This window comes from Lactuca virosa, chromosome 9 (assembly GCF_052849685.1).
Source record: "Lactuca virosa cultivar CGN04683 chromosome 9, Lactuca_virosa_CGN04683_v6, whole genome shotgun sequence".
NCBI classification, from domain to species: Eukaryota; Viridiplantae; Streptophyta; class Magnoliopsida; order Asterales; family Asteraceae; genus Lactuca; species Lactuca virosa.
Window position 1 is genome coordinate 96828092 of NC_136434.1, and position 24866 is coordinate 96852957.

General features: G+C 37.9%; 1 protein-coding gene across 1 annotated transcript; it reads left to right on the forward strand.

Annotated features, from left to right (window-relative positions):
* Nucleotides 1-219: 219 nt before the first annotated feature.
* LOC145139582 (uncharacterized) lies at nt 220-1217 on the forward strand. The gene is made up of 2 exons (XM_079073357.1): nt 220-549; nt 930-1217. The coding sequence occupies exons 1-2, from the start codon at nt 220-222 to the stop codon at nt 1215-1217; spliced, it is 618 nt and encodes a 205-aa protein (XP_078929483.1).
* The last annotated feature ends 23649 nt before the right edge of the window (nt 1218-24866 follow it).

The following is a 24866-nucleotide window of genomic DNA, read 5'->3' on the forward strand; positions in this document are numbered from 1 at the left end:
ATTCCATTTTTGAACGTTATATTACCGTTTGACAATTAAAAAAAAATCTTTTTATTATTTTTTCAAATTCTCTCTCTCTCTCTCTCTCTCTCTATATATATATATATATATATATATATATATATATATATATATATATATATACATTCATTTTACATATAATTTCCACTAAAACACACCCATATTTTTTCAAAACAAACACACACATTCAACCAAAAAATGGATAATTTCCCTCCTCCGATTTCTTCGTCATCTGATGATAACGATTCTGATGAGGATTTGATTTTGTATACGCTGTTGTTCGCTGCACGAGACATGGTACGTGAGAGGGGCGAAAGTTCAAACGTCAAGAAGAAGCATAGAAATTGGATCAACCGGGATCGAGAGGCGACACATGAACTTTTGGTACGTGATTATTTTGCCGTTGATAGTTTATATGATCTATCGAAATTCGAAGAACGTTTTCGTATTAGTAGAAATTTATTTTTACGTATAGCTAGAGATTTGGCACGTAATTATGAATTTTTCCAATTACGAGGGATGCTAGAGGTAAACGCGGTTTTACTACGATACAAAAATGTACGACCGCTCTTAGACAATTGGCATACGACATCGCCGCAGACGCATCAGATGAGTATCTGAAAAGGTCTGAAAGGACGGGTCGAGAGTGTACATATCTATTTTGTGAGTATGTTATAGAGCTTTACCGTGACATATACTTGCGACATTCGACTAAAAGCGATGTTGAACAGTTGTATGTCGCGCATCAAGCTAAACATGGTTTTCCAGGGATGCTTGGTAGCATTGATTGTACACATTGGGAGTAGGCAAATTGTCCCAACGCGTGGCGTCGTCAGTTCACGCGAGGTGATCATTGGGTGCCGACTGTTATTTTGGAGGCGGTTGTTTGAAATGACCTATGGTTTTAGCATGCATTCTTTGGTATGGCGGGGTCAAACGATGACTATAATGTGCTCCAAGCGTCTCCGATATTTAATAATATTTTACAGGGTAAAACACCAGAAATGTCATATGTTGTCAATGGAAATGAATATAAATATGGGTATTACCTAGGTGATAGGATATATCCAGAATACGCTACGTTTGTCAAGTCATACACATTTTCGGCCGACGATAAACGCAAAATGTTAAAGTTAGCACAAGAATCTGCAAGGAAGGATGTAGAACGGGCGTTTGGAGTCCTCAAACAAAAGTGACACATAATCAAACATCTGACACGAACATGGACAAGGAAAAATTGACGACAATGTTAACTGCTTGTGTTATTTTACATAACATGATAATAAAAGAAGAGGGTAGGGCTATTTGTTCATATACCACAAACGATATACTTAATCCATCTGCAGTAATACAAGTTGGCAGTCCGACATAATTCTCAAGAGTTTTGGAAATACAAAACCGTGAAACACATCACAATCTAAGACATGATTTGACCGAATACATATGAGAAAGACAATTCCAATGACAAAATGATGGTGAAGACGAGGAGGATGACGATGTGACGACGAGGAGGATGAGGACGGTGACGACGAGACGGATGATGCCGGTGACGACAACGACGACGATTAAAATTTTTCTATGTTTTTTAATTTTTATTTTATTTAGACAATGTAATTTTTAATTTTAGTAATTTAAGTTTTAAATTTCTATGTTTTAAATTAATGAAATGTGGTTTTATTTTTTTATGTTTTCATAAAATTAATTTATATTATAAATTATGTTTTTTATTTAATATAATGTTAAAAAAAATAGAATTTGTGGAGCGGTAACCATTTCCAATGTTTATTGGGTTGGTAGTGGGTTGGTGGTAAGCTGATGTGCCGCAGAGGTGGCAACGTTTTTTCGGTGGGTTGAGTTCGACCACTCCCCACAGCCTTAGATGAGTTGGTGAAAGTGGATACAAATTATTACGGAACAATTGACTCTCTAACGATTACAAATAACAACCATGAGATGATTTTGGTAAAAAAGTCATGATTATTTATTGCCTTTCATTTTTTTTTACTTGTATAGTTTTGTATATAAAAGTTAACTAGAAAAATATTTACTCCGTATCCAATTTGTTCTATCTATAAAAATTATAAGTTTAAAATAGAGAAGCAAGAAGTTTAAAAGCAGCGGAAGGCCATCGCTGAAATATGTACTGACAAAATGGGTATGGAAGCACTGATACAGAACTCAGAAAACAGAAGGCAAAGGCTGTTGGCCTGTGACCAGATCCCTCACTGGTACACTTTGCTTTGTTGCTATAAGAAAAATACAAAAATGATCGTCGACATTGGATGAGAATCTCTTCCCAAATCGTCTGTCTTCTACCCCCTTCTTTCTTTGTCTTGTCTACTTTATTCATTCTTACTTCTAAAAAAAAATCAATTTGATGTAAATTTATAAGAAAAATACAAAAATGATCCCGATGGTTTATGATTTACTATGGTTTTAATCCATAAAAATTTAGACATTAACAAGTAAGATTTTTTTTCTTTTTTTATGGTTTTAGTCCCTATCATATTTGACATGATTTTTATATCCTTACAATTTGTTTTTTCAAAGTTCTCTTTATTTTTATTTTTAAATTATCTAGAAAATAAAATGAAGCTCACTCCGCCCCACTCTCTCTCTCTCTCTCATATACACACTTGGTTTTCTATTTTTGTATATATCCCGAAGTTAACCGATCTAGTTCGAACCAACTGATCTGATTATGATCCGACAGAATGGATTAGATATCTAATTACAATTGGATTGGATCAGTTTCAAAACTTCAAAATTCAATGGATTGGATAGATTATTGTATCACACTCAAGATCCAATGTATATCGGATTTGAACTGATTGTAAATCTCAGTTTTAAAGCTCACAAATATGGATTCGTTATTTAAAATATTACTTTTTGATGTGATTATCGATTGTAATGATCACAAATATACATGAATACGTTTTTCTTGATTGTGATTATGAATTGTATTCATCATCATCATTAAGACACATGTATTATGTATGGTAAAATGTTGATTTTGATTATGATTATATTGGTTTTTGTGTATAGTGTGATATTGAGAACATGTCATCCTTAGGGAGGAGGGAGTCATTCCCTTCCAACCCACTGAACCCACTGTCACATCACTTTTTCTCTTTTGTTTTTCTTCATCTTTCTGAACCCACAACACACGGAAATCATATCTTTTTGAACCCACTCAACCCACTCAATTAAAAAAAAAATACAAAACAATCAAATGTAAAATCTTAATTACCAATAGAGTTATCGGCGGTACCACTCCCGCTTCAACGAGTGGGTTGATTGGTTTCACTAAGGGAGGAGGGAGTCGTTCCCTCCCAACCCATCGAACCCACTGCAACATCAATTTTTGTCTCTTCTTTTTCTTCATATTTTCCAACCAACAACACACGGAAATCCTATCTTTTTGAACCCACTCAACCCACTCGATTAAAAAAAATACAAAACAACTAAGGTACAAGTTTTAAAACACATGGTACAAGAGAAAATAAGAAAGAGAAAGTAGAGAGAGATGATGAAGTGGGTTAGTGAAACCAATCAACCCACTCGTTGAAGCGGGAGTGGTACCGCCGACAACTCTATTGCTAATTAATATTTATATTTGATTGTTTTGCATTTTTTTTAATTGAGTGGGTTGGGTGGATTCAAAAAGATACGGTTTCCGTGTGTTGTGGGTTCGGAAAGATGAAGAAAAATAAAAGAGAAAAATGATGTGGCAGTGGGTTCAGTGGGTTGGGAGGGAATGACTCCCTCCTCCCTAACCCACTTCATTATCTCTCTCTACTTTCTCTTTCTTATTTTCTCTTGTACTATGTGTTTTAAAACTTGTACCTTAGTTGTTTTGTATTTCTTTTAATTGAGTGGGTTGAGTGGGTTCAAAAAGATAGGATTTCCGTGTGTTGTGGGTTCGGAAAGATGAAGAAAAATAAAAGAGAAAAATTGATGTGACAGTGGGTTCGGTGAGTTGGGAGGGAACGACTCCTTCCTCCCTTAGAGTATGTAGTGTGATATTCAAAGAAGAATAAAAGGGAATGAAGTGTTTCCATCGGAGATGGTATGAGACCGTCTTGGTATAATTTGCAACCGAGAGTGCGTCCAAATTCAAGCATTCACATATAAAGGGTTTTATTAATGTTACTTTTGTTGTTGGGATGATTTCGGAGAAATCCCATTTGACATACGCATAAACACAAAATTGTGTCATCAATCATCTAAGATATATGAGTATTCGGAAAATATAGCGGAAACTTTTAAAACATGTAAAGTTACATAAAAAGATTTATATAAAATGAACTATTGGTTTTTAAAAAGGGTAATTAAATCAATTTGCAAAATTATAGAAGAATTTTTTTTGTTAAACGCTACTTATAATCGTTTTTTAAGTTAGAAATTTTTGTTAACGATACTTAAAGTAGTTTTTGAAGTTAGAGTTTTTTTGTTTTAGTTAAAACTTAAAAGTTAGAAATTCTTACTACCAAACAATTTTCTACTTTTTATTGTTTTTTAATTAAAAACTAAAAGGTGAAAGTTTTTGTCAAGCACACCAAACTCATGATTTCAACTTTCAAGCAAAGTTTTTAGATTCTAATTAATAACCACAAGAGAGGAAAATGATTTTACAACAGTTCCCGATCGCAAAGTTAAAAAACAATCCTTCCTCAAATTTGCTAAAAGTCATCCAATTTGCCCTTTCCGCAAACTGCAAATAAGTCGAATTATGAAACTTTATTTATTAAATATTACACATTTAGTCATCTACTTTGACCAGTGTTTTAATTAATCTTCAATCGATATAAATTTCAAAATTAAATGATTCATTGGATTAATAGCACTTTAGGTTAAAAGGTACGGTCACCACCAACCCACTACAAAAATATTGTCAATTCAACTACATGTCCTAGTGGAAATGATTATCACTTCATATTATTTATCTTTTTTTTTACATTATATTAAATAAAAAACACATTTACTAAACATAAATAAATATTTTAGTAATAAAAAATACATTAAATAAAATTAAAAAAACATAATTTTAAAATTCAGTAAGTATTTAAAGGTACGTTAAAAATTGAAAAAAGATAATTGTAATGTATAAGTCAAGGGTTAGATCTGTAATTTCCAAAAGTAATTTAAGTTTAAGAATTTTGATTTAGGGTGGGAGGGTAATCATCCAAGACTCCACGGACCAAAGCTGCCAAATCTTCATTTTGTTGTCTTCTTTCTCCCCTGCACGTGGCAGCTCCTGAGCTCTTTTTCTCCATTTGTAGTCTACAACAAATGGATTACTCGACCATACCTGTGGAGCTCATTTTATACCATTCACTTCGCTCTTTAAAAAAAAGTAAATTTTTTTTTTAAATCTTCCGATGTTCACAAATTAACCAATCAATTTCCTCTTCTTCACCCGTAGCCGGAACCACACCACAAGGCAGCTAGGCACACCGAGAGTGGTGTTCACGCATAGCCAGCCTTGCCACGTCGGCCTTCACGTATGGATTACTCGACCATACCGGATGGCATTATGTATACATATTGTTTTCATCATTATTTCTTATGTATTATACATCCTACTTTATAAATATTAATTCCGATAAAAAAGACATAATAATTTCACTAAAATTAAAAATATCCAACTCAAATTTATGAATGTTAGGCATTTTTAACAACCCTGACAGCCTAATTTGCATACAGGATTAGTTGTGTGGATACTCTATGCCTACAATTGTCTTGGAAGATTGTGAACCACTTCAACCAACTGAAGAAGGTAATTTTACATTTTTACTTATTTGGAGCTTTTAATTTTATAAATTCTCAAATTTATTTAACATAATTGGATTTATATTTTATTATATTGCGATTTCTTATTAAAATGGCAATCATAATATTAAGCAATAAAATGAAAAAAAAAAACATCTTTAAAATTCAACAATTAGTTTTATTACCATGCATATAGTTGAACCCCCATCGTATATTAAAGTTAAATGTCTTCAACATAATTTCTTCTTCTGGTTTGGTGTGGACAATAGCCTCATTAAAGAAGCCCAAAATACGTAATAGCCCAAAGCCCCAAACCCGATGTCCTAAACCTTATTGGGTTTAACAAAAAAGCTTTGATTCATCTAGCATTCCAACAAGACCTGCACATTTGCGGTACCGGACCGGTCTTGGGTCGGTCTCAAAACAGTCCGGTCTTTTTGTGGTCGGTCTCGGAGCGGTCCGGTCTCGTCCGATCTCGGGGCAGTCTTTTTTCCGTCCAGATCTTTTTTCAGACCGATCTTTTTCGGTCCGATCTTTTTTGGGACCAGTCTAGGTCTTTTTTGGTCCGGTCTCACGGTCTTTCCGAGCACCATTTTTGGTTTGATTTTCGGATTTTTCCGGCTCGATTTTGGTATTTGTTGGTTTTTTTAGTTTTAGTTTCAAGTTTTTCCTTTAACAAATGTGTGATTAACAAAAAAATGATAGATTAAACTTTATTAAAAATGATACATTAGAGGTTAATAAAAGAAAAAAAGAAATGAAGTTAGATTGTATGAGAATAAAAATTGTATAATTAACACAAAAATGATATATTTATAAACTTTGGCTAACGATATTTTTTTGAGATCGGTCTTAGAACGGTCTTGTGTCGGTCTCGGACCGGTCTTGTGTCGGTCTCGGACCGGTCTTGTGTCGGTCTCGGAACGGTTCGGTTTTTCTTGGACCGGTCTTGGACGGTCTCGAGCCGGTCTTTTTTCGGTCCAGTCTTTTTTAGGATCGGTTTTTTTCAGGTCCAGTCTCATTTTAGACCGGTCCAGTCTCGATCTTTTTTCGGGTTCGGTTCGAGACCGGTTCTTTTGTGGAGGTCTGATTCCAACCCCAAACTGAAATATTAATAAAAGTTTTAAAAGATAAAATGTGTATGGTTCCAATTGTCCTACAGTTACAGTCACTGCTCGGGCAATTTTGAAAGGCTAATCGACTAGACAAAATACGTAATTATAGTTTAAATAACATGATTTTGGTATAGGGGTAAGGAGTGACTATTTCAAATAAGAAGTCATGAGTTCAAGTCTTTTAAGAGATATATGTGGTATTTAGGAGTAGGTTAGTTAGTTCGCATTTTTAAAAAAGTAAAAGAAACACTACCATTAACTCTTATGCAATAAATGCTACAAAAAATTAATAAAAGAAAAACTACCATTAACTCTTATGCAATAAATGCTAAAGAAAATTGATAAACCATGTATGAATAGCCCAGGTTAATGCGTTTGCATAAATATCATGTTTCTAAAAGACATGATATGGTACACGCCAAGACGTTCCATGATGCGAAGGGTGGTATAGTCGTTTCAAAATCGTTCAATGCAGGTTTGTTAAGCGTGACACTCAAATAATGCATCAAGGCGTTGCCTTATCGCGTTCTGGTGTAAATTTTTTTTCTTATCGAACACAAAAACTTGAATTTTTGTCAACTTTTTCATATTAAGTGTTGGTATAACACTTCTAAAAACTTGATATATTTTATATATGTCTATAACTATGTGTAACATCCCAAAAATTTTTGTTTGAAAACTTTACTAAACCATAATATCAATATTAAAAGATAAAACCATGAATCATATATCTCAAAATGTCATAATAAATTTATCAAATCAAAACTAGTGTCAAGGTCATATCAAAATATCAGAGTCAATCTCCCAGGCTAAAACTGTGGTGTGTGCCATGCCATCATCCCGAGCCCTTCCCTTTGCTAGCTGAAGTACCTGAAACCAAAACTAAAACTGTAAGCACGAAGCTTAGTGAGCTCCCCTAAACTACCGCATACCATACAATAACATATAAAGCACATACTGGACCTCGCCCACTGCATCGGACCGAAGTCCGGAGCTGACTAGGGCCTTGCCCACTGCATCGGGCCGAAGCCCGGAACTGACTAGGGCCTTGCCCACTGCATTAGACCGAGGTCCGGAACTACTAGGGCCTTGACCACTGCATCGGACCGAAGTCCGGAACTACTAGGGCCTTGCCCACTGCATCGGACCGAAGTCCGGAACTGCATCAGACCGAAATCCGGAACTGACTGAACATAGCATAACATAATCATAGCATATAATATGAACACATATACTGCATACTGCATCGGACCACAGTCCGGAACACATAACACATACCATGCCTGTATCACAAAGACACCAAGCATACTGAACTACTGCATCAGACTATAGTCCGGAACCACTGCTAACTAAACGGGCCGGCATTGTGGCCGTAGACCCGTTCCTACTGGAAGGAAACTCACCTCGCAAGGCTAGCTGCTGAGATGCTGCTCGGGAACTGTCTGGCTGCTGTTACGGTAACTCCCCGACTACAATTCCCAAAAGACACTTAATCAGACACTGATAACTAATCTTAGGGCAAAATGACTATTTTACCCCTGGCCAAAGTCAACAATCCGTTGACTTGACTCACCGAGTTGGGCCGCCAACTCGTCGAGTCCCTATCTTTCCTTCTACTCCCTTTTCCCGACTCTACTCGTCGAGTTTAGTAAAGACTCGACGAGTTCTCCTTCTATAATAACATCAAGTCAACCTTTATCTGACTCGCCGAGTTGTATGAACAACTCGTTGAGTCCTCCTTCATCATATGAATACGTCTAGTCTATGACTCCCCGAGTTGTATGAACAACTCGTCGAGTCTGTTCGTGTGGGAAGAAGATTGTATTGGACTCGCCGAGTCAGGGCGTAGACTCGCCGAGTCCCTCTACACTCAGCTCCATGTCTTAACTCACTGAGTCTTTACTCCACTCACTAAACAGACTCGCTAATACTGAACAGGGAATCTAAGACCCGCGACCGGACTCGCCGAGTCCGAAGAATGACTCGTCGAGTCCTTTGCATACAGTTTCTATTCAGTCGATTCTAATCAGTTTCAATGCATCCAATTCATAGATCTGGGTTTCTGGGACCATCTGAACACGTAAAGTTGCTAACTTTACGTGTATCTATGATGCAATGAAGCAATAACACTCAAACTTGGCGATAAAGGGGGTTACTTGTCTAGAACAAGGCCATGGCTGCCAAAAGGTGGCCTTCTTGAGCTCTTGGAACTCAAGAGAGGCTAGATCCGAGATATGACTTGATTACAAAGCTTCATCACTAGGGATTTGGGGTTTTTGAGCTCAAAACCATCAATTTGGGGACAAACTAGATCTAGCAATACAATAACCAAGATGTAAGCTTTATTACAAAAAGGATGGCCAAAGAGGAGTATAATTTGGATCTACTTCTTCTTCCTTGAGTTCTTCTACCTTCTCCTTCTTCTTCTTGCTCAACAATGCACTAAGATTCCTTCACAAGGGCAAAAATCAGTCACACACACTTTAAGGAGGCTAGGGTTTCGGGAATAAGTCTCTGAGAGGTGAAGGAGGCTGGTTTGGGGCTATAATGGTGTTTAAATAGGGTACACTCCCTAAAATTAGGGCTTCATCCAGACTGGCGGACTCGCCGAGTCCGGAAATATGGACTCGTCGAGTCGCCACGCCTACTCCATGTGCTAACTCGCTGCTACTCGACGATTTAGGGCCATTGACTCGTCGAGTAGCTTCTAAACTAAAAATAAAAATAATGTTTTAAATGCATACCAGGAACGGGGCGTTACACTATGTGATTTATCTTTTTAATGAATATAAAATTGTCATGTTTTGAAAAACGCTATGGGTCGCAAAGCTCACCATGGCTTAACGCTTGACCTTGTCGTCACGTCACGCCTCATTTTATTCGGAACCTTGATAAATATCAAACATACCGGTGTTAAAATAAAATTACATAAATTCATTTAGTATGTTAAAGCTAAAGGATTAAAGTTCTTAATAAACATAATGTCTTTGTTAGGAAGTAATCAGATAAAACATGAAACTTGATGGGTTTTTAGGTTACAAAAACACTAAATCTACGCAGCGGAATCATAAAACTATTTATGGTCATTTGCAACCTAGAGATCTATGACATTTTTGTTGGACTAAAGTGTTTAAACCTATAACTAAATTAATATATTCTTGTAATTATAAACAAAGTCTTTTTTTGGGTTGCCCTCATAACCAGAAATAGCTATAAATGATATTAAGAGAGAGAATGATGATTTATTAGATTATTATATGATTAATAAACTAATTGGAATTATGGGGAAATGATTTGTTAATATATTATATGATTAATATATTATTTGAACATAGATAGTTGATTTGTTAATTTACTATGTGATTAATAAATTAATATGAGATCAGTTGTTAAATAATTGATTTGTTAATTTATATGATTAATAAATTAGTATGAAATCAATAACAATTGATTAATTATTAATCAAAATTAAACTTGAATTAATTCAAGATTAATTGGAATTAATTAAAAGTACGAAGGTTGAATTGTAATTGTTCAATAGTTGAACAATAGAGGCAATTTTAAATTGTTCCTAGGGTTGGATGATTTCTTGGAGCCTTTTAGGGTTTCTTGAATATTCCTGATTGCTAATAGGGATAAGGATTTGAATAGGTTAAAATATTATTATTTTAAAAATTCAAATCAAGGCTTATCCTTGTGATCCTCTAGCTATAAATATGACCATTTGGTTGCAAATTTCGTTCATGACATTACTTAAAGGCATATGAACAAAAACTCCATCATATATATCCTCTATCCTCCTTATTCTAGTGTTTCTGGTTTTAGGTGTGAGCCATTAGAGACATCATCATTTTGCTGCTAGCTTTCCAAGACCAACAAACACAAGGGATCGAAATGATTGTTTGCTACAACAAATCAAATGTATGTAACCCTGATTCTTGTATTTTAATTATACTAGTGTTTCATTAGGGTTCTTAATACTCATTGTATGTTGCTATCAATTAGAGAAAACATATATCCTTTTAGGCTGCATATGAACTTAAGTGTTAAGATTTTTCGCTTTACATGTTTTTGATAACATATAAAACCCATATGTGGTATCAGAGCCATTGTTTTCTATTGATTTGTGCATGAGATTAATTGATCTTGATTAAGGTTTATCGAAAATAATCTCTTTCCCTTGAAAATTTCAACTTTGCTAGGGTTTCTTGAAACCCTAGCCTCCACCCCTAATTTTCGAAAAAAGCCTTAAGGTTTCCTAGAGTTTCTAGTTTCCTTAATTATTATTTTAAATGCCTTAAAAATTGAATAATTAAAACTTGGTAACCCTATCCCCTAATTTTCGAAAATTAGAAGGCGTTAGGATTAAAGTGGAATTATTCGGTTAATAGTATAATTGGAAATAATTATTAAATCCCTAAATGATTAATTAAAATTTAATTAATTGTTTAATTAAAAGATAAAGATTAAATTCTAACTAGTTTAAATTTAATTAATTAAAAGTTTAGTTCAGATAATTAATATTTAAACCCTATGTGTGTGTGTATATATATATATATATATATATATATATATATATATGTGTGTGTGTGTGTGTATATATATATATATATATATATATATATTATTAAAAGTTTAATTATTATATGTAGAAGACAAGTCAGTTGAATCAATAGTTTGTCTCATTCACGAAACCATGCTATAAAGAGGGTATAAGGAAACGACCTATAATATGACCGTTGAATTGGTGTCTTTTTCACCCACCTCTCTCTTGTTTGGTGGAGGGTTGTTGTAACATCCCAAAATTTAAGGACAAAATTTTTGTTTTTATTATAGTCAAAACATAGATGTAACTTGATACAAACATTTAAAAACATTTCTATGTAAAACAATTATCAGAGTTAAATGCCAAAATCACATATTGTGGAAAACATAGGTGTATGTTGTGATCAAGCCGAGCCCTTCCCTATCGAACCGGAAGTACCTGAAACCATAAACCACAAACTTTAAGCACAAAGTTTAGTGAGTTCCCCAAATACCACATACCATACATACCAATCGAGCCATAAATAACATTCATAACATCGATCCATACATATCATACATATATCACAATCAATAAAAGTGCTATGTGTCATCCATAGTCTTGCAATTATGCCACGAGCCGCCTCGTGGTCTTCCTTTCCAGGCCGGGGGCCAAAACCCTGGGTCTTACAGACAAGTGCCAGGAGCCACCTCCTGGTCTTCCATGCAAGCATCACAAAGACAACTAACATACAATCTACCATTACTAACTAATTAACTGCCAGAGTTCAGACTCTGGTCTTGCATACAAATTGCCAGGAGCCGCCTCCTGGTCTTTCATACAAATGCCAAGGGTCACCCCCGGGTCTTCCTACACTACATAAACCAAATGGGCCGACATTGGTGTCTTCGACCCATATAACAGTGAGGAGACTCACCTCGAATGCAGAAGCTCACTGAAAGAAATCATTAGCTGCTGCCCTGACGACTTCCTGGGCTATCAATACCAAAATATCACCCAAGTTGCAATTGGGTTCCAAACTATGATCCATAATCTATACCTGGGGTAAAATGACCATTTTACCCTTGACCCAACATGAATCAAAACTGAGGCCCAAGCCCAAGACCATAAAGGCCCAAAACTGCTAGGTCCATAAAAGCCCACTAATGGCCCAATTTGCCAAATTGGGCCCAAACCCTTACATGGGCCTTTCCCTAAAGCACGTTTACTTTTTTTCTAATCCAAAACACATATTCATAGCTAGCCCAACAAAAACCCAAGCAATACAAGCCCAAACCCGAAATGACATCGCATGGCCCAATAAGGCCCAAAAACCCCAATTAGGCCCAAATCCATCATGGACCTATCCCGAGAAGGCCCGATATCCAAAAAGGCCTAAAATGCTGAATGGTCAACCCTAGTCAACTCATGGTCCAAGGTCCAAAGCCCCAAAAGTCAACAATCTAAGAAAACCCAACCTGGTTGAGTACGCCACGCGTACTTAGCTAGTACGCTCAGCGTACACCCATTGGGGCCAGTACGCGCAGCGTACCAGATGGGTACGCCCAGCGTACTCCTCTAAATCCCAACCATCTCCATAAAGTACTTAATCACTTAAGTCCTTGTTCCAAACTCTCAGATCTGATTCCCATAGATGACTTATTACGTAAAGTTGACAACTTTACTTATATAGATGGCTTAATGGGACTCTAGAGCTCAAACGAGCTTAATGAAAGGTCTTAACACATGCATTAGTCCAAGTAAACCATAAAGATCACATTTTTATGCCTTTGGGACACCTAAAACGTCCAGATCCACAATATCAACTTCTGAAACAACTATAGCTCACAAGAACCACCAAAAGAGGCTAAAATAGCTAAGAACAAACCCAAAAGAAGATCCATGGAATGAGAAGACAAGATCAAAGCTTTTACCTCCAATGGATTGCAAAAGATAGAAAACCTCTGGATCTACAAGCTCCTTTCCGGGTGGTGATTCTTCAATAAACTCCAAGCTCTTCAAAGTTTACAAAAATACCCCAACAATCCTTCACAATGACTTAAATGCTCCAATATATGGCTAAAGATCGACTTCTAGGGTTTAGGAGGCTGAGGGGTGGATACAAGATGAGGATCATGAAAGAAATGAGGTTTAAATAGGGTTAAGGGTCCCAATTTAGGGTTTCATGGCTGAAGGGAGTACGGCCCACGTACCCCTTGGTACACTCGGCGTACTCAAAGACCACCCGCGTCAACTTTTCTTGGTACACCCTACGTACACATCTAGTACGCCCCGCGTACTAGATGGCCCTAAAAAATGCTCAACTTCATTCAACTATAACTCATTCCCCCCAAGTCCGTTTCCAACGAACTTTGTATCCACGTAAAGGTGGCGAGAAGCCCTACGCTTCTAACAACACACCCAAGCCTTAAAACCTCCCAGGAAAAACCCGAAATCCATAAAAGACAGATATATCAAATTACGATTATACCATTGACCTCCGAAGACACAATCAAACACTTCGATCACTTAGACCATAACACCCACACCAGAGATGGGCAAAAATCTTCCTTTCCTAAGGCCCTAAGCCTCATGACCACAGAAGATTGGACCGCAACCCCGAATGAGGAAGAAAATCCGAAACCGAGTATTACAACTCTTCCCCACTTAAATTAAATTTCGTCCTCGAAATCGCTCCTTACTAACAAACCTGAAACCTAAACCGAAACTTCCATCCCGAAGAAAACAAACCTTTTTCCCCTGCAAAACCACTTATACCTTTTCGAGACCTGAAATCCATATTAGTCTGACTCCCTGAATGACCACCCATGCTAAAACATTACCAAACCATACCTCATCGAATAACAGACCAAGCATACACTTCTAACCCTGATCATCCTGATGCTACCAACAGAACAAATTCGCTGACCATAACCAGATGCAGAACACCTATACTTAATAAGAGGCTCTGATAATCCTTCGAGTAGAAGATCCAACCCTGCAACAATTATGTTGGATTAAGTGTCTAAGCCCATAACTATAATTGGCATGTACTTGATTTGATAGTAGCATGGTCCTTTTGGGTTGCCTTCACCCTAGCAACTTGACATGATAATTTTGGAGAGAAAGGTTGAATTTATTATTTGGAATAATAAATTGATTTATTAATGTATTATGAGAATAATATATTAATTAGAAATCATGTTATTTAATTAGTATTTAATCAGAAATTAATTTGGAATTGATTTTGGGATTAAAGGAACTTATTAACAGAACAGGGGTTGTTTTGCAAATCGTTGATAGTTGTGAAACTGGGCTGGTGGACTCCTTAATTCGGAGTGGACAAAATTCTATAGGGAGGCCTTATAGATTTCGTCCAAGGCTTCCTAGTGGGAGGTCCATGGGTTGCTTAAGCCCTAAGCAGGAAATTAGGGTTTCCTCTAGAAACCCTAGCAACCCACCAACTATTTAAAGACCCCATGTCTTGTGATTTTCGACAGATGCTTCCTTGAATAAACCGTAGCTGAAATTCTAAGAGATTTCTCCTTTCTCCTTCTCATCTTCTTGCTAGTGGTGTTTGTGAGCCATTAGAGGTGCAACAATTGAGGCACTACACTTTCACAAGTCAAGGATCTACAAGGAATTCTAGTTATAACTACATAACTAGTAAGGTAATCATCTAAACCCTTTTGTTATATGATTTTCGAAAATTGTATGCTAGATCTAGGGTTTATTGCTTTGGTATTCAGTTGCATGTTCAATTAGTGAAAAACTTAGATAAAAAGCAATTAGGGTTGCATGAACACATAGGATGTTGTTATGCTCAAAACCCATCACTAGTATCAGAGCCTATGATGTTTTTCAATTGAATTTGATGCCATAATGGATTGTCCAAAGCAGAAGCAAAACAAATTCGCAATCTGTTTGTAGAACTCGACGAGTTGACTCGTCAGATGCCTGATTTTTTGATTTTCAGATCTTGTTTGGATTAGGATAATTACCACAATTCATTTTTTAATGCCTTAAATTGAATTTTTTGAATGGTAATCTGATTTCCTTATCAAATAAGATTGATTTGGTCAAATTTTAAGATAATGACAAAATTATTTTATTAATTTAATTATTTAAAATTTGATCTAGTAACTTTGAAAATTTTCAAATTACACCCTTTAGTTTTGGAATTTAAAATATAATTAAAAGTTTAATTTTGAAATCTTAAAATCCAGAACCCTAGTATTTTAAAAGTTCAAAATACACCCTTATACTATTATAAAATTAAAAGATTATTTTATATATATGTATAAGAAAAGTCAGTCTTACCGTTAGTATGCCTCATTCACGAAGTTGGTCTATAAGGTGTGTTTAAGGAAGCGGCCTATGAAATGACCGTTATTGGGTATCCATTCTTACCTACCGCACTCTTGACATGTGGAGGTTCGTTAGCCGAATGGATAGGATAAGACATTAATCTCTCATTAATAAGTATAATGATAAATATAAAGTAACTAAATGTTTTTATAAATTCCCAATCTTAGTTACTTTAGAAAAATGTGAATTTGATGCTAATCCATGAAATTGCACTTTGCACTTTGTCAAGTTGTTTAGTGGAGCGTGTGTGGTTAACCGGCACACTAACTTGGGCTAACAATGAGTGGAAATGGGTAACTTGTAAATTATCATTGATCAATGGAGCGTATGTGGTTAACCGGCACATTGGTTAGGTGGTAAATGACATCGAGAGTACCAAGCTAATTTGCATGGTTATTCACACCTTGTTTGTGATCCTCGGTATCCCAGTCACAAACTTGAAGGGCATAATCGCGATTAAACATGCCATTAAATAGCTCAATGAATCTTAAAAGATCTAGGAATTTCATTCAAAACTTAATTCATTTAAAAATTTTGTTTTCATGGTGGAATTGGTAAATCTTCATTTACCTACCTTCAAATAATTTACAATTGGATTACGACATCCCTTTTTCTGAATTGTGAATTATTGTGTTGGGTCCTAGCCTTAATATTTCATTTTGGGTGTTATATTAAGGATTTCCTATCTAATCAAAACTTGTCTTTCTTCTTTTGTAGATGTCAAACTCAAACAACGCTTCTGGCTCCTCCAACAACAACAAATCTGCTAACTCTTTCTCGCTCTTGAACATTTATGCGAGGGTCACATTCAATGGTTCCAATTTCAATGATTAGATTCGTAACATCCGAATGGCCTTGCGTTACGAGGACAAGGAATATGTCCTTGACAAACAGTTGAATGAGATAGACGAAACCAAAGCTACTCCGGAAGAAATGGCTGAGTATAGGGCCCAATGTAAGGATGCTACTAAGGTGTCCTGCATTATGGCGGCGACTATCACTCCTGAGCTACAACAGTTCTATGAGGACTATTGGCCTTATGAGATGTGTCAAGACTTGATGTAGAAGTACCATCAAAGTGCGCGTCAAGAAAGGTATGAGATAGTCAGGTCACTCATTACCACCAAGATGAAGGATAGAGAGTCCGTCACAAGCCACCTGCAACGCATGCAGAGATATATGGATCGTTTACTCAAGCTGAATGTGAACTTCGATGAGGAGTTGGCTGTTCACATAGTCTTGCACTCATTGCCTCCTTTCTATGACCAGTTCAAGATAACTTATCATTTGAGCAAAGAGGAAGTTACATTGAGTAAGCTTCAAGGCTTGTTGAGAACCGCTGAAAGTGGATTGAAAGGAAAAGGTATTGAATGCACTCCTGCTGTTGCTCTAGTCCTGACTATTAGACAAGGAAAGGGGGAAAGAGGAAAGCTCCCTGTAAGCAAAGTTGGAAGGGAAAGTCTCATGATGGGTCTTCTTCTAGTGGACCCAAAGCAAAATCCGGTTCTACTCCCCTTGCCTCAGATCCAAAAGATGCAACGTGTTTCTACTGCTAAGACAAGAGGCATTGGAAGAGAAGATGCCCCAAGTACCTGCAGGACATCAAGGATGGCAAGATCAAGCCTTCCTCGGCAGGTATTTACACTATTTTGTCTAAAAATTCATTGTATTCTAATTCTTGGGTCCTTGATACAGGATGTGGTTTTCACATTTGTTCTGACTTGTAGGGACTAAGAGAAAGTAGGAATGTGGAGCTTGGGAAGATGAACCTGATAATGGACAATAAGAGATCGTCACCTGTTACCAAGATCGACGTTTATTCTTTAAAGCTTAGTAGTGGATTATGTTTAGAATTGAATAATTGTTGCTACTCGTCAGAAATTATGAGGAATATTATTTCTTTTCATGGTTTGTACTGGCAATGTTTTAGATATTATGTTAATAATGAGAATGGATCTATTAATGTTTATTATAATGGTGTATTTTATTTTGAAGCATTGCCTTGTGATGGTGTATATGAAACTGTGATGGTTGTAGACAATTTAGGAAATAGTGTGTTACACATTGATTCGTCTAATGGTTTAGACAAAGCATGATTGTGGCATTGTCGTCTTGGACATGTCAACAAGAAGCGCATTGCCCAACTCCAAAAGGATGGAGTGTTGGAATCATTTAACCTTAAGTCGGATGATACATGCGAATCTTGTTTGGTTGGAAAGACGACTAAATCACCTTTCACCGGTTCGTGTGAAAGAGGTGAGGGATTGTTGGATCTCATAAGCCGATGTGTGTGGGCCCTTTGAATCCACCACAAGGGATGTAGATCGATTTTATGTGACTTTTACTGATGATTATAGCAGATATGGATATATCTACTTAATCAAGCATAAGTCAGAAACCTTTGAAAAGTTCAAAGCGTTCAAACATGAAGTTGAGAATCAAGTGGGCAGGAAGATCAAGATGCTCAGATCCGATAGGGGTGGTGAGTATCTTAGTATCGAGTTCCATGACTACCTCAAGGAATGTGGAATTGTTTTACAACTGACACCTCCTAGGACACCACAACTTAATGGTGTGGCTGAGAGGCGTAATTGAATCTTATTGGACATGGTTCGTTCCATGATGAGTCGAGCTTCCCTACCGATATCATTCTGGGGGTATGCCTTAGAGACTGTCGCCCATATTCTTAATCTAGTCCCAACAAAGAAGGTTGCCAAAACACCTCACAAGATGTGGACAGGGAAGGTTCCCTCGTTGGCACATATATTAAGGTTTGGGGTTGTGAAGATTTCGTTAGATGAGAGACACACGAAAAGCTTGAACCTCGAAGTTAGCGATGTATTTTCATCGGCTACCCACATAAGTGCTTTGGATACTTGTTCTATAGACCTAGGGAGAACGTGGTCTTCGTAGCACGAATGGGAGTTTTCCGTGAGAGGAAACTCATATGCAAAGAGGACAGTGGGAGTATAATTGATCTTGAAGAAATTGAAGAGTCAAGCGATGAAGGAACCTCTAACACTGGCACTCAACCCGAGGAAGAAATTCATGTTGAACCAATTAACGAATCGTTACCTCTTAGGCGTTCTAGTAGGGTTAGCGTTCCGCCTGTGTTGTTTGGTTTGCATATAACCGCAGAAGGTGATACATTTATCAGTGATAGTACACTGATAAATTTGGATGAACCTGTTAACTACAAGGAATCCATGATGGGCCCTGAGTCTGCCAAATGGAAAGAGGCAATGGACAATGAGATCCGATCCATGTATGACAATCAAGTTTGGAACTTGGTTGACAATATACCAGGTCGCAAGACAGTTGGGTGCAAATGGATCTTTAAGAAGAAGACTGACATGGATGGAAAGGTGCACACGTTCAAGGCACGGCTGGTTGCAAAGGGCTTTACTTAAACGCCGAGGGTTGACTATGATGAGACATTCTCACCAGTGGCCAAGATCAAGTCTATTAGGGTTATGTTAGCCATAGTTGCGTTTTATGATTATGAAACTGACAGATGGATGTCAAAACCGCTTTCCTTAACGGGAAGCTGGCTGAAGATGTTTACATATGTCAGTCAGAAGGTATTGTGGATGCTAAATACCCCAATAGAGTGTATAAGCTTGAGAAATCAATCTATGGATTGAAGCAAGCTTCTTACAACTGGAATCTTTGCTTTGATGGGAAGGTCAAAGAGTTTGGCTTCTCTAGGAGTGAGGATGAGTCCTATGTGTATGTCAAAGCTAGTGGGAGTATAGTTAACTTTCTAGTACTATATGTTGATGACATACTGCTCATAGGAAACGACGTTCCAACCTTGCAGGAAGTTAAGTCATGGCTTGGAAAGTGTTTCGCTATGAAGGACCTAGGAAAGGCTGCCTATATTCTGGGAATAAGGATTTTGAGAAATAGGAGTAGAAGACTAATTGGACTTAGTCAAAGTACTTACTTGGATAAAGTGCTAAAGCGTTTTAGCATGGAAAATTCCAAGAAGGCTGAGTTACCTATCCAGAGCAATACCAAGCTGAGTAAGACTCAGAGTCCGAGTACTAATGCCGAGATGGCAGAAATGAGTCGAGTTCCATATGCTTCCGCCGTTGGCTCGATCATGTATGTTATGACATGTACTCGCCATGATGTGGCTTTTGCTTTGAGCAAGGTCAACTGATATCAAGGGAACCGGGGTAAAGCTCACCTGATAGCGGTAAAGAACATTATTAAGTATCTACGAAGGACAAATGACTGGGTCCTTGTTCTTGGTGGTAGTGATGACTTGAGAGTTACTGGTTATAGTGACGCCATTTTTCAAACAGACCGAGACAACTTTCGCTCTTAGTCTGGTTGGGTGTTTACACTCAATGAAGGAGTAGTAACTTGGAAAAGTTGCAAGAAGGAGACCGTGGCTGATTCAACGTGTGAGTCAGAGTATATAGCCGTGAGCTAAGCGTCAAAGGAGGCTATATGGTTGAAGAACTTCATTGGAGACCTTGAAGTTGTGCCAGCCATAAAGGAGCCCATAGATATTTTTTGCGATAATGAAGGAGCGGTTGCCTTGACCAAGGAACCAAGGGATCATGGAAGATCCATACATATCGACAGAAAATACCACTTTATCAGACATCGGGTAGAAGAAGGACTCCTCGTCGTCAAGAGGGTATCGCCAGAAGAGAATCTTGCAGATCCCCTCACAAAGGGTCTGAGTAGGATTAAACACGTTTAGCATGCGAGGAGCATTGGTCTGAAGTACGATATTAGTTTTAGTGATTAGATAGATATTTTAGAAACTTGTAACAATATAAATGTAATTGACATCTGGTGATTATATAATGGAGATTTATATATAAGTATTGTTTACTATCTTTTGTTAGTTGTTTATTTGTGTTTCAACTTTGCATGTTTTACTTCCAAAATAATTGGATTATTCAAATTATCCACAGTCGATCATACTTTGGAAGTAAGTAGTGAATTAAGATTGTCATGAATTTGCTTGTAGATTGTCTAAGTTTTTAGACATATCAATAGTTTGCTGCAACGTTCATGAGTACTCCTGAAATGGGGATTTGAATATTGGATTAAACTCACGCTCATTTGAATTACTTCATGGAATTTATCATGAGTAATTGTGAGACGATAATATCTTATAGTCTTTAAACCGAGATATATGAGTTGTTGTTTACGAGTTGGTTGTGCATTGATAATACGTAAACACATCAGTAACTTAATGTTATAAAATGTATTGTTATGTATGATTCGATGAGTAAATAGTACAAGCATATAAGTCAAAGTTTATCTATTCCTTTTTCCTCAAGGGGTAAAAGCGATATCTTGGGCCCCTCGATGATTTGGTGTTGACTTATGTGCCGGGCCCGGTGAGGAGTGAATTGATGTGTTCAATTAAGTTCCTCGTCATACAAATCAGAAATCGGGAAAAAAATGTTAGACAAAGAGAATGATTCCATTCCATGTCTTTGTCCACATGATATCTTGCAGAACGGAGGATTATATGATCCCTTATCTTAAGGACACACAACTGACTAGGTCAGAGTTCGATAGCGGCTTTTGAGAGCTACAATTGCTAATCAGATTTTGAAGTCGTACTTGAAATTATATTTATTAGACTTATCCAAGTGGGAGACTGTTGGATTAGGTGTCTAAGCCTATAATTATAATTGGTATGTACTTTATTTGATAGTAGCATGGTCCTTTTGGGTTGCCTTCACCCTAGCAACTTGACAGGATGATTTTAGAGAGAAATGTTGAATTTATTGTTTGGAATAATAAATTGATTTACTAATGTATTATGAGAATAATATATTAATTAGAAATCATGTTATTTAATTAGTATTTAATCAGAAGTTAAATTGGAATTAATTTTGGGATTAAAGGAGCTGATTAAAAGAACGGGGGCTGTTTTGCAAATCGTTGATAGTTGTGAAATTGGGCTGGTGGACTCCTTAGTTAGGAGTGGACGAAATTCTATAGGGAGGCCCTATAGATTTCGTCCGAGGCTTCCTAGTGGGAGGTCCATGGGTTGCATAAGCCCTAAGCAGGAAATTAGGGTTTTCTCCAGAAACCCTAGCAACCCTCCAGCTATTTAAAGACCCCATGTCTTGTGATATTCGGCCAATGCTTCCTTGAAGAAACCCTAGCCGAAATTATAAGAGTTTCCTCCTCTCTCATTCTCATCTTCTTGCTAGTGGTGTTTGTGAGCCATTAGAGGTGCAACAATTGAGGCATTAAGCTTTCACAAGTCAGGGATCTACAAGGAATTCTAGTTATTACTACATAACTAGTAATGTAATCATCTAAACCCTTTTGTTATATGATTTTCGAAAATTGTATGCTAGATCTAGGGTTTATTGCTTTGGTATTCAATTGCATGTTCAATTAGTGAAAAACCTAGATCCAAAGCAATTAGGGTTGCATGAACACATAGGATGTTGTTATGCTCAAAACCCATAAAGTTAGACTCAAACGAGAGCTGCGCCACAGTGTCAAATCAATTACTCTGAGATTATTCAGTCCCACTGCAAGTGACTTAGCATTTCCCGACCAACAAGCTACCCCACACGCAAGAATACCAGAGCATTACCACTGCTTGAAACATCACACTGCTTCCTAGCCGCTTCCCCAAAGCAGTCGAGACCTCCCTGGTCCCAACTTATCTGCCAACTATCTAAAATACCGGACTCCCACCCAGTTGCTGAGCTAAAATACACTCACACAGTCGCCCCACGCGACTTCCGAATGAAAACCTCAACTGACAGTCATTACCCAAACCATCACGACGCCAAACCCGATGCTAAACTGAAGGCTACAGGACTAGCTGTAGTCTTATCTCATACCCGGTCTCCCGCTACCTACCAAATCCTGATTCCAAACATGTTGTGGTCTTCCCACAGCCTTGCAGATAGACCCGCGTTGGCCTAAACCATCTAAAGAAATTCATGAGCAAATCACAGATTTGTCACAATCTCACTGCTACACAGGGACCAGTAAACACTACGGGCTACCCCACAGTCTTACAACACTTCCACACTACTGAAAACTAGTGAATGCTACGGGTCACCCCGCAGTCTTACAAAACTTCCACGCTAACTACTAACTAGTGAATGCTACAGGCCACCTTGCAGTCTCATAACACTTTCACACTAACTGACCACTAGTGAATGCTACGGGCCATCCCGCAGTCGTACAACACTCCCACACTGCCACAACCACCGCCCAATGCCTTACCGCTAATCTATTTTTTCGAACACATCCAGAGTCGAGCACACACTCGACAAAACATCCAAACTGAACTCTAGTCATAACTAAACCCCAACCTGGGTTACCCCAAATTCAGCTATCAGACACCAAGAAGATGTGAACCCAATGTTGGGAAGTTTCCCGAACTCCCAACTCACACAATCCTCAATCCACACAACCACTTGGGCCGCCTTCCTCCCCGACAGGGATGCAAAACTCATCCTAGTTTCACATCTGCTTCTGTCCTGAATACCTGAACGATTCTCCCCCACATTGACTCGACTAAGTCTTCATAACACACGAGGATTGAAGGATTCCTAATCCTTCTTACCCTCCAATGATCGAACCGCGGAAAACCTGCGCTTACCAATGCTAGTGATCCATTACTAGCCAAACTCAAAAGATCACACAACCCCCTAAGGAGTGGATGAACACTTTCTGAATTCCAACAATACTGATAACCCCAGATGCTCACAGTGATATCATACTCAAATCTTGAAGTCCATAGGACGGATGCTTCAATCAAAACGTCAGCAACAAACCACATCCCTCGGCACCCCCAAAACCCGACCAAGCACAAGTGCTAAAACCACTGAATCCTGGCGCTGATGGATAACTATCCCAGTGAATCCCGACCATAAACCTTCTGCACCATGCCCCTGAACCAATCTCGAATACAAACCAAAATAACCATTAAACACTAGGAACCCTCCATATAAGGAAACGACATCACACCACTCTACTAAGGATTCATGGCATACAAATGGCATACAATATTTCTTGAAGATATAACCCAAACATAAGCAGAGAAATAGACCAAATATATGCTTGCCCAAACCGATGCAAGATTCCAAACAACAAAATACAGACAAATCCGAAAAGAAATCAAAAGAGACATACCTGTAACATCGCCTGCTGGAGTCCTGACCTCCCTTGTCTGAAACTGCGAAGCCGGACTCCTCTCCGTTGGTGCTCCTATGCTACCCTCTCGTCCATCGGTGATCCTCAAAGTAGCCGGAGTAGGTGCACTCACTACTCCTCCCTCAACATCAGACAACCGGCCTTCTTGTGGCCCACCTGATCGTAGTGAAAACATAACGGGCTTGCCCCCTGAGGACAATCCCTGCTGACGTGACCCACCCTGCCATATTTGAAGCAACCCAAACCCCTGGAACGACAAAATCCATCATGTGGTTTCCCGCATGTGCTGCACTGACCCAGACCCTTCTGGCATCTTAAACGCTGATTCGAAGTCTTGGGTCACTTCCCGGGACCCTCCACTACATGCACCTGATCTGATCCCCTCTTCTCGGGGTGCTCCAAATCGATCTCTCGCTCTCGGTCTCTAGAAACCATATCATTCAGGGTCTCGCACCCCGAAATACTCACCAACTCCCTGATGTCATCCTGCAACATATCATGATACCTCATCTTCTTCATTTCCTTATCTGCTAAATACTACGGTACCCATAAGGGCCTCTCTCGGAACTTGGCAGTGATCTCTGCCACAGTCTCAGTAGTCTGGCGGAGATCCAGAAACTCTTGCGCCAACTGCTACACCTCAATCGCCGGTGCAAACTCAGCTTGGAACCTGGTCGAGAAGTCATCCCATGTCATAGCATCACGTGACATCCCCAAATTCACGGTCATTTTAAAATTTTTATTTATGCTTATTTTAAAATCAGAGTATCCTTTTTAAAGAACAATGTTGCGGAATTTTGTTCCCAGAAAACATGATAAAGGTTTTATCAAGGCATTTCCGAAGAAATGTATTTGTTTATATTAAAACATTGGGATGTCACCGTCAATACAGAAACATA

Excerpts from the sequence above, each read along its gene's own strand:
- LOC145139582 (XM_079073357.1), top strand. The coding sequence starts at position 220 with ATGGATAATTTCCCTCCTCCGATTTCTTCGTCATCTGATGATAACGAT. Across the intron at positions 550-929 it reads AATTACGAGGGATGCTAGAG|CATGCATTCTTTGGTATGGC; the intron begins GTAAACGCGGTT and ends CTATGGTTTTAG.